General features: G+C 37.8%; 1 protein-coding gene across 1 annotated transcript; it reads right to left on the bottom strand.

Annotated features, from left to right (window-relative positions):
- Positions 1-427: 427 nt before the first annotated feature.
- LOC147861115 (tobamovirus multiplication protein 1-like) lies at positions 428-9,930 on the bottom strand. The gene is made up of 11 exons (XM_087323591.1): positions 9,741-9,930; positions 8,412-8,502; positions 8,264-8,316; positions 3,831-3,923; positions 3,678-3,749; positions 3,266-3,338; positions 3,110-3,155; positions 2,942-3,005; positions 1,369-1,422; positions 1,123-1,200; positions 428-841 (listed from the first exon to the last, which is right to left on the bottom strand). The coding sequence occupies exons 1-11, from the start codon at positions 9,864-9,866 to the stop codon at positions 755-757; spliced, it is 837 nt and encodes a 278-aa protein (XP_087179717.1). The 5' UTR covers positions 9,867-9,930; the 3' UTR covers positions 428-754.
- Between the last annotated feature and the right edge of the window lie 1,741 nt (positions 9,931-11,671).

Here is an 11,671-nt window from a genome sequence, read left to right as displayed (position 1 = left end):
TGAAGCAAAGCATGCACAGCATATCATGAACACCAACATGACAAGCTATCACAACATTCACCAATCTTAATAATTCAATTGATCAAGGAAATAAAGGAATTAAGGTGGGCACAATTAATATTTGTCCTGCCGACCTCTAAGTTTGATAAATTATCGATATTATCAATCATCATTCAAGTGTTCCACTGCAAGTATAAAAGGGTAAATAACTTGCCAAGCAAACAATAACAATAGACATTTTACACTAGCTAGACTATCAATGACAACCACCTTTCACAAAACAATTGGTCAGGATACTTTATTATTTATCTGGCACTATCGTCACATTGACTTAAATATCTTCCATTCGATGCTTTGATCTATTTGAGAAGAAAATCTCTTATCACAGTCTGTGCTTACTTCATCACTTGAACCCAAAGACCCAGCCAAACAAAGTTGTCTGAGCCAAATTTTTGATCCAAATAAACGAACATTCCTTGTGAGGTACCTCACAATTTTGTTGATGTTTAGTTTCTGGTCAAACTAGGTTACACATCCTTCCAAAATTGTGCCAAGAAAGAAAAAATTGTGCCAATGCTCGGACGCATGGTGGCGAATACATAGCTTGATACAATATTTCACCAATGGGGGATCACAAATTATATGAAAAAATTTCTCTATAGATGTCTATCCATTCCTTGGAAGCTACCAAGCACATCAACAGAGAGGAGAGAGAGAGAGAGAGGTGCGAGAAGCCTGATTGTTCAACCGGATTTTATCGAATGGTTTGTGGATTTCCACGCCTTGGAGGCAGCTTCCGCAAAATGAAAAGAACCAATGCAGATGGAATAACTTCAACCAACTGTTAAAAATTGTCAAGAACAAATATATAGTAAAATCAGGATAACTAAAATATCAATCAAAATGGAGGTTCAATCACAAATAAGGTGACCGATCCAACACACAATTCATTACAAGGAAACAGAAAGTATTCAGGCGATAATAATGTCAGCTTAAAAATATGGCCATCTTTTATAAGCCACAGACATTGTTTATTCTTACCAAAAACATAATTGGTTATCAAAATGTGAGCTTGAATGTTTGCAGATTTTTTATAGCGATATACACGTGTATGGCGCTTACCACATAATAGAAGAGATTGAGGATAGGATGGTTCAATGCATCTACATTGGCTGACTCTTCAAATGCCGAGTATGCCATCTGGAAACATAAAAAATGGATCAATCTATAATCAATCAGTAATTTATTTAAACTCTACACCCGTAAGATTCTTTTCTCTCCTTTTTCTGTTTTGTTTGCTCTTTTTTCCCTTTTTTCTTTTCTTTTAAGATCCACTTCCTTTTGGCAAAGACAAGAAAAATAACTTACCACAATGGCCCTAATAAGGAAACATGTGAAGCATATCCCAGTAACGAAGCCTACCTGCAAAGAGTAATCACATTTGGATTATGAAGTCATGTGTATATGCGATGGTGTAGTGGAGTACTAGTGAGGCTTGTGTATGCGCTTCAACCATAAGGCTGTCAGCTTGAGACCACTAAAGCACACATATTTTAACTTTGAGATCATTACATTAACTGCAAACTAGCACTTTAGTTCCTAAAAGCTACACAATATACATATATGGATAGCTACACATTATGTAAAAAAATCTGAATTTGTAGTACCAGAATTTAATTTCAATTGATCCTTTAACCTGAACCTGTGACACTTATTTCCAATTATTTTGTATAATTTAGTTTTAAGATCCCATTATAAAAAGGTTCAGTGCAGTTCAAGGAAAAACAAACTTCCTACAAAATCGAGAGATAAACAAATTGTTTTCTAGCACAAACATGAGAAAACCTAAATGATTGGAGAGTGGGTGGACTCCACACTCGCATCTAAATGTTGAGGGAAAGTATGTCATCGTAGTAATGCCATCTATATGATGCAAACTCTGGTTGCATACCTTTATCAAAAGTGTCAACCTTTCTCGATTTAAGGTTACCAATCATTATAATAAGACATGAATGCCTAGCTTGTCAACAAAAGGAAAAAGAATATCCAAGGGTTAATGAATCCCCATATTCACTAACTAGTATTTAAACTATAGGAGAAAAAATGAACCATTTTGACTCGTGCAATTGAAATACGTTCTTCAATTTTGGTTCTATGGACAAACTTTTGACCATGTTTTACTGTTCATTCCTACAAGATGGATAACTCCATAGGTCCATTGAGCATGTTCCCTTGGACATCTTTGCTATACCATATATTACTTCTCCTAAAAAGTACATGCCACATTAGTGGATTGAACAAAAATGAATTCAATCTTCAAAAAGCTGGCAGTTAGCCATCTAGATTCTATAGTATGACTCAATTGCAAAACTGCAAAGGATCGATAGATAGTGCCCAGATGGTTGTGTCTCAGTTGGTAAGTTTTCAAGCAGAGACCAAAAGTTCATGAGTTCAACCTCTGAATTACAGTGGCATCTAGGAAATTAGTGCATATACTGAAATTTGAACCCAGGTGCATGGTTAGTAAAATTAGGGTACATCCCTAATAAGAAAACAACAGATAATGCTAAAAAGAAAGAGTTCCATTCAGAATCAGGGGTGCCAACAATCTGCAGTGGCATCTTGTGAAGTAAAGCATATAGTGAGATTTGAAACCAGATACATGGTTTAGGACAAACTTGACTTACCATTAGAGTGCATCCCAAACACAGAAGAAAATAGAAATCAGAAAAAAGGAATAGAGTTTCATTCAGAATTATGGCACACCACACAGTTCAGACGGATATTTAGCGTGAGAGCAACAGTCTTTTGCTTAATTCAGGGTTTCAACTTTCAAACAAGTTTACTACATTCCCTTTTAGTGCTTCATTAACTGTTGCATTTTGTTATCCTTTCTAGTATAAATGGGCACATCAATATTAGGAAATATTGGACACATTACCTCTTTTAACTTTTTTTGTCGACCTTTGGATTCGATAGGAAACCTCCGGAGAACCATGAAAAGCCTACAAATGCACCAAATAACGATATTGTTATTCTTTGTTTTGTGAATCACGTGATCAAAGAAAAAATAAAAAACATTTGCGCAGTTAGTTTCAGAAACGAGTACTTTCTTCCATAGGTTATGAATCCGGCAGCTGCAGTCAAAGATATTGCTGAAAATAGGAAAGAAAGATAAAGAGCACTCAATCATAAAGTTCGATATCTGAATTTCATTTAGCACTAAACAAGAAGAGATCAGTAGTACAAAATAGCTATAACAAACCTGAAAGAAACAACCTTGCATACAAGGCTATAGAGTCACCTGGAAAGTTCCACTCATACACCCATATGCAAGCCTACACAATCATTTCAATTTTCATGATAAGAACACCACTTGTACACCCATATGAAGCCTGGACGATCATTCCACATTTTAAGATAAGAACAACTTAACACCTCTGTCACACTCATACTGACTGAATTTTGACAGATACTCAGGAACACCCTTACGCTTATGACTATTTCTGAGGGCATCTCTGTTTTTTTTCTCCCCAAATGCTCGGAGCTCAAAAAATGATATTGCCATCTCAGCAAAAAACAGCTATAAACATAAGGGCATTCCAGGGTTGGTTCCTCAAATTTCATTTTCCCTTCTTCCTATACAACCACTATATATTTCATGCACCTAACATCACCTGTATGAAGTAAATGGTCCCATTTATTCCAAGAAAGATTGGACGAAGACGTTCAGTGGGCAAATGATTTGCCTGGAAATAATAAAAATATAGATCAGATATTCAAGCTCATCCATCTCAAACTAAAGGTACTGCAGTTGCCTCCATACTAACCTGGTGATAGATTTCTGCCCAAAATAACACGAGCAATGTATATGTTGAAAAGAATATCAAGATGGGTAGATCCAAGAAGACTGATCTGAATATCTGCACAAGAAAGGTCATGCATGATATATGTCTCTTTATTTAATTTCTTTTGGCACAGAACATTTTGCAACACATAATTGGGATGGGAAGGGAGTTCTCATAGAAAAACCCATTGAATGCTTTCCAATTTACTACTCATGCATTGTCGGTTCCTTTGCACACATTTACGCACGGATCTCACAAACAACCTTTTTGTTAAGTGAAAGTGGTGTATTACTAAGAAAGAAAGATATATTAATGTCTTCAATACGACAAAAGAGCGTATAAGACTGAATTCGAAATTTCATCTTAAAATGTTGTCTCGTCTTTAAGAACAACAAACCACAGCAACTGATGATACACTAATGTTGGGGTTGCTTATGCATGATACACCAAGATACATTCGAAGTGATAGGCTATAATAGGCTGTAGAGCATCTCAGTTGTATCTTGTTTCGGAATGGTTAACAATCCCTGATAATGGTAAAATAAATAGATTGAAAACGGTTAACCTATCAATCTTTTTTGCTCCTCTCACTTCTCCTTATCTTTATATCTCTTTCTCTACTCCTTTCTTAAAAACCTCTACTTGACCAATACCGATGAGAAATTTATCACACGTTCTTTCTCCAACACATTCCAAAAGGTTGACCCAGCATCTAACAAATCAATTCCATCCTTCACTTATTTATCTAAAGACTCAGTCTTCACTAACTCCTTGAAAATCAAATCTTCATGTGGGGTAGAACGAGACACGGAAACACTGTAGTTTTCGTTTTCTAAAGACTCTTCCATTTATTCTTCAAGAATTGACCAACATGGCAGCACCATGAAGCATAATCACTGCTTTCCATCAGTCAACCAATTACCAAAATAGTAATTAGATACTTCTGCTTCACAAGACTACTACCTATAATTGAACATAAGCTACTGAAAAACGAAGCACTTACAATTCTAACTTCAACTGAAATTTCTGCCTTTGAAAGAACTACAACTTGGGCGCTCCAAGACAAAGAGATCTCCACAGTGAGGTAAGCACCTTGGGGCCCGATGATAATGTCCTTTATTTGTCAATGACCACTTTAATCTATGTGCTAATCTCTGCAACATCCCTGTTAATCTCTGCCCATATCTCCTTTAATCTCTACCCAATCTCTGGATTAATCTCTACTTTCACTGCTTGACCATAATATCTTTCTAGAACACCATAGACTCTGAGTTGACTGTTAATGATGAAGCTAAGACCTGAGAGACTCCAAAAACAGGGCAGATATATGGAAGACACCAAGAAGATGCTAAAAGGAAAGGAAGGGAGGGAACCACAATAATATCTTTCTAGAACACCATAGACTCTGAGTTGACTGTTAATGATGAAGCTAAGACCTGAGAGACTCCAAAAACAGGGCAGATATATGGAAGACACCAAGAAGATGCTAAAAGGAAAGGAAGGGAGGGAACCACAATAATATCTTTCTAGAACACCATAGACTCTGAGTTGACTGTTAATGATGAAGCTAAGACCTGAGAGACTCAAAAAACAGGGCAGATATATGGAAGTCACCATGAAGATACTGGAGAAGGAAAGGAAGAGTAAATAATATATCCAATATGCAAGTCTCACTAGACACAGATAAGGGGAAAGATGATGTCTTATGCCAACTGATTAACAGTGAGGTTAATCGCATGAGACATAATACACAATAGGCCTTAAAAAAAAGTGGAATGCAACAGAAGTTAGACAAGTAGAAACCAGAATTGTATGACTTTTCCTGCAACATCACATCACATCACAATTATCATAAACAATCAAATATTAGTCAAAATGCAAAAATGGGCAACTGTAAATAAGCTAGAAGTGATGAATGCAAATTAGAAGGAGCAGCCGAAAAGAAAGCTCATGCAACATGTATGAGTTATTGGGTGAGCAGAAGCTGGGAGTCTCAGAATAAGGATTGGGGCATAGAATATTCCAAGTGCTTCAGCACAGCGAGTGGGTAGAGATGAATCTAGTCCTAAGATTTGATCATCTGGTTCATCGATACAGACAAGAAAAAAGTTTTTCTATCCAAGAGACTGAACTCAAAGGTGAATATATATTTAGAGGAAAATCTCACACCAATCCAGGTAGCACGCCACAAAGTAAACAAGCCACAAGTGCTTGTTGCAACAAATGAACAAAAATGGCTGCCAATAAAGGTGGCAATGTAACAGAAAAAAGAGCCACAAGATGGTGTATGACCGATGAGAGCTTGCGCATGACTATGTGGAGTACAATGCCTCTCTTAAGGACAGATGTCGGGGATATGCAATGGGGGATCTATGCACTATATGAATCAGTGTCCGCAAAAGTGTGCACGCATATGGGGTTGGTAAAAGTCATCGCTAGTACGAATATCATAAAACAAGGATGCCCACTATCAACCACCCTCTTTGATCTTCATATAAATAGATTGAGTAGTTCAGGAGCATGCTTAAAAAGGGTAGCCATACCAATAGTGGTCTATGTTGATGGCATTACATGCTATAACTTCATTTTGTATAAAGACGGATTTGTCGGACAACCTTGATCAAGCTAACGGGATGGTGTTTAACACCACTCACACATGCCTAACAAGGTCAGAACCAGAATTCTTCTTGGAAGAGGAAAACGTAGCATATACACATCCAAGAGTAACATTCACAAGGCCTCGATTCCCCTTGCCTGAATTAACCTATGCTCAACTTTCTTGTGAATATGCAGCCCTTGATACCCTTGAAAGACAATGTGCACATCCAATTCCAAAAATCACAAACTAAATTGTGGTTTCCTACACTTGTAACACCAACTCTTCTCTATGGAGTAGAAATTTGGGGACCAAGTTTTCACAAGTCTCATAACTACACAGAGTTAGAGAGACCCTTCGTCACAATGATTGCACGCATGATAACGAGCACAGCATCAGTGCCCCATGGCATAACCTGGATAGAGATGGGGGCAACCCAATAGTGACCGAGGCATTATTCTGATCAGTGAACAGTATCCAATGGATTTAGGGGCTCCTTTAGCAAAGGTACTCAAGATTGGCAATTAGGTCATCAAAAGAGGTGGCTGAAAATGGGGACAATCATTGTTGATTTGCTGAAATGCAACAATGGTTCCAATCACACAGCATAAGTTTAAATGAACTACCCTCATTTCCAATATAGATTGAATTGTCCACACCTGAACATAACTAAAGTGAAAAAGTATAGAATGATCCAAGCTGATGTCATTAAATTGGATAATGAAAAAACATGGATCAGCCCCACAACACGTCTTGGTAGGAATATGACCCATCACAATCCACTCGTTTTACACATATTGCAGGATTTATAATCAGGCCGCATTATATGGATTCACATCGATCTCATGCGCAACATAGTGTAATCAGGCAGCTTAGGATCTCATCACATCAATAAAAATTTGAGATAAGCAGATATGCGCACAAATGAATGAAAGAATGGAACTGCCAACTGTGTCATAGGGAGTAGGTTAGGAAGAACACTATCTATGTATGCCATTCTGGTGTTCATCCTTCAGCTTTATTATTGAGTAGAGAGATGTGTCACCAGTGTATACATGGCATTTTTTGCAAGAAGTGCATAAATTTTAGCCAGAGAATTTGATCACTTCAGTCATAACACTGTGCACAATGAACGAATGACAACACAGCTGGAGACAAAGGGAAAATGGACAAACTCAGCCAAATCTACATAAGCAAGAGCATGAATCTTCTGAAAAACGCCAGCTAGACAGCAATACTCATGTGGAAGGGAAATTTGACAATAATGGCCAAAGCAACATTGACCATGCATTGAAAGAATTCTGGGGACCAACACAGTTATAAAAAATAGTCTCCACAGGATCCAAGATTCCAATGACGTTGACTCTTCCTTTTGACAATGAATTAGGAATGTCCCTATTTATCGCTAGTCCAGTTCCAAAGACCAACATGATAGAGCCAAACTGTCACCATCATGGTGGGCCTCTATCCTACAGTTCCTTGCTTTGAGCACTTTTCAGGTTTTCAATCAACATTGTCGAGTCCAGATGAAATCTCAAACAAGAAAACTTGAATTAGCATAATTAAGTAAACCAACTCTGTACTAGTCTCATTATGACCCTGTGTGAACATACACATAAAAAACAATAACTTATAGGGGCATGATTGTGAAGCTCCAGCTATAGCACACTATAAACAAAAAAAAATCTCTAAATCTCCCAAGCCATACAGGAACCATGGATGAACAACTATTGCTTAAAGTGGATAGAAATGGAGGATGAAAATAATCAAGTCTCCATGTGAGGGGTTAACATGCTAATAAATGAGAACCTTGACTCACCGTTGGTTTGAATGCAAGAACTTTGTTGTGGAATCCAAATACTATAACTCGAGCTGTGGAAATGCAGAAGGTTGAAGTTAGTATCAGCAACACATTTATTGGAAATCAGCACTGAAAATATAGGACTTCCACAAACACTTGGTATTACCTGTATTCACTATAAAATTCATCAGATGGAACACTTTTTGAGTAGTCCATCCATATTCTGGGACCCTTAACTGAATTCTGATAAGTTGAACCTGTGTGGATTAAGACTGTTAATGAATGAATGCTCATAAGATTTTAGTATGTAAGTTATCATTTAAGCCTGAAATGGGGTTAAAAAACTGTGACATTCACAACATAAATAATGCTTTTGATGGCTCTTCGTTGCAGAATCATTGGGTTTCAGGTTCCTCTTGCCTTTAGCATGGCCTTTGGATCATTTGATAAGCATAGTTTGTAGCTACAATGATATTTATGGAGATTATTATGATGGGTTTACCTACTACATCTTTTCTGGCATAAACACAGCTAAAGTTAGCTTAAATACAGACAAGCGCCAGAGCTTCTCTATTATTGGAAGCGTCTGTGACTATAAAAGATTAATGATGTGGAGGTGAATCTCATCTAATTTTCCAGTTATCTCATGGCGGTCCAAAACAGATGACTTCTACAATATGAGCATACCATAACCTTCAGGAATCAATAGACCAGACATTGATCCATCCGTTTCATGAGTCAGGACACCATCAGGATATGGACCAAGAGTTTCATGGTTATATAAAAGGCTAGTCGTGAAATTTCTTAGTGAATTAGACCAATGTTCGGGGGAAACAATGCTCAAGTCCATAAAAATGTCTATTGAACTTTTTAACTTCACAATTGAAAATACTTGGAAGGGAAAGACTTAATTGGAAATGTCAATGGTTGTTGTAATATACATGATAGTTTGGGTTATCCATAGGTATGTTGTAATTCACGAGGGATCAGGAACGCACATACTGAATATTGCATCTTAGCAACTTGGCTAAGACTATTGAACCATCTTCAGACCGATATATCAAACGTTTTATGGCTGATCACTACAGTTTGCGGGAATTTTGTCTGGTATTATTGGAACCTTTGGCATTATCTACTTATGGTCTTCTTTAATGATGGGAAAGTGGTACATTGTTTTGCGAACAAAACAGTGCATTACTCTCTTATGCAGGACTAATGGAAAGCCTAGAAGAAGAAAAAGTGTAATTTGTTTTCAGTGAATAACAAAAAGAAGTTAAAATTTAAGAGAAACCTTTGGCAGCATCTACCTATGGTCTTCTTTAATGATGGGCAAGTGATACATTGTTTTGAGAACAAAACAGTGCATTAGTCTCTTATGAAGAACTAATGGAAAACCTAGAAGAAAGAAAGTGCAATTTGTTTTCAATGAATAACAAAAAAAAAGTTAAAATTTAAGAGAAGGAGGCGGGAGAGAGAGAGAGAGAGTATTACTAACCAATGCCACTGTTCCTACTGCAGCGTAGGCACAGGAGAGACCATAATAAGCACCATTTTGCCAAGCAGAAGAATCTCCCACTCCATCCCACCATCTGAGCCATCCATCAATGTATCCAGAAGCCATGGTATGGTGTCTTTATGAAGAACCCAATTTCAGAAAAAATCCAAAAAACAAACACGATATGGAAAGCTATGTTACAAGAAACAGGGGGTGGGGGGGGGGATATGGAAAGCTATGTTACAAGAAACAGGGGAGGGAGAAAGCAGAGTTGGGGAGGACAGGAGAAAGAAGGAAACAGAGGAAATTTGGAAACAGGGGCCATAAAAGCAAGAGCTACATTGTGCTCATTTCTGAACAGATATATGATACATACATGTGTGTGGGTGTGTGGGTGTGTGGGTGTAGAGAGAGAGAGAGAGATGGAATCTTCAAGAAGATGAAGATGATTGATGGTGATGGTGATGGTGATGGTGAAGAAGAAGAAGAAGAAGAAAAAGAAGCAGAAGCAGAAGAGCAGGAAGAAGAAGAAGAAGAAAGAGAAGGAGAAGAAGGAGAAGAGCAGGAAGATGAAGAAGATGAGCAAGAAAAGCTTTTTTCTTTGCTGTTTGCTTTTGATTCCTACTCTCCTCTTTCTTCTAATAATGCATAATAAAAACAACACAAAAAAACATACATTACACATATCAATATATGTATGTATTGTATTGTAATTTGTATTGTATGTATGTATATGCTATAAATCAAAGCAAACAGAAGAAGCTAAAAGGCTAGACTTGGCTATGGCTATTCTACCTCTCTCTCTCTCTCTCTCTCTCTCTCTCTCTCTCTCTCTCTCTCTCTCTCCGATCTCCGACATTGTGCCCTAAGATTCTCCTCTGACCCTAACCCTAACCCTAACCCTAACCCTAACCCTAACCCTAGCCCTAGCCCTAAATTACGCTCTCCGTTATCCCTGCCCAAATGCACCCTCTCCCAACCCCCGACAACCCCCGGACAAGAGAAGAAAAGACATGAATTGGCGGCTTTATCCCTCCCTGTGTCACGTTTTCCAGGTACCTTCCTGTCGATGTCCCTTTGCCCCCCCTAGACAAAGAGAAGAAGAGAACGAATGAGCTTCGAACCACATACATGACTTGCAAGCGATGAACATGGATGATCTGACCATATTTTGACCACATATATATATGACTGCACAAAGCGAAGAACGTGATGAACTAACCGTGAATATAAATGCTCATTTGCTACATACGATGATCGAGGAACCGAATCGAGAATGAAAAGTCTTAACATTGTTAAAAGGAATACAATGTCGGAGATTAATTCAGAGTTTTCCCTGTAATTCGGACTTGGTCGCATTCCTTATTTGTTTGTTGCTTCCAATGACACGATCATGTCTTGGAGTTGTAAAGTTTGTCTACAAAGAGATTGTAGCATGTGCATGTGCAAGCAATGAGGTAAATAAAGGAATGGATGAATGTAGGTAGGTATAGAATGCATTTTTAAAAGGTTGTAATGACCTATTTGAGCAAGAGATCATTTGCTTGCTGGTCTTGGAGTACAACCACCCAAAATAATATATAAATAAAATGGCTCAAGGTTACAGTACAATGGTGGCCAACCCCCCCTGTATTTGGCTGGAAGGCATAAACAATGGATATTTGTGCTATTTTCACAGAGAGACAAACAAAGAACAAAGTTGATGATGTACCACCCCATCCTCGTGAGGCAATAATATGGCTCGTGGGACCTAATACACCTCATATTCTAAAGTTGAGGATAAAACACGTGCACCCATGCAATTTACTTAAGGTTGCTCATGTGCCTAAGGGATGGGGAAGAGTGTAAAGGCATTGAAAACAAGTTGTGAATGTTGGGTTATCTACATATTTGTGAGACACATTCTTCGATGGGCATATAATGCTTAAAAG

This window comes from Azolla caroliniana, unplaced genomic scaffold, assembly GCF_043228905.1.
Source record: "Azolla caroliniana isolate FFs.n. ecotype wild unplaced genomic scaffold, voAzoCaro1.0.p SCAF_8, whole genome shotgun sequence".
Lineage (NCBI taxonomy): Eukaryota > Viridiplantae > Streptophyta > Polypodiopsida > Salviniales > Salviniaceae > Azolla > Azolla caroliniana.
The sequence above is the reverse complement of the archived record's forward strand: the minus strand, read 5'-3'. Positions and strand labels throughout refer to the sequence as shown.

Coding starts and splice junctions, on each gene's coding strand:
- LOC147861115 (XM_087323591.1), bottom strand. CDS start 9,866: ATGGCTTCTGGATACATTGATGGATGGCTCAGATGGTGGGATGGAGTG. Junction 8,503..9,740: donor CAGTAGGAACAGTGGCATTG/GTTAGTAATACT, acceptor TAATCCACACAG/GTTCAACTTATCAGAATTCA. Junction 3,006..3,109: donor TTCATAACCTATGGAAGAAA/GTACTCGTTTCT, acceptor GTGCATTTGTAG/GCTTTTCATGGTTCTCCGGA.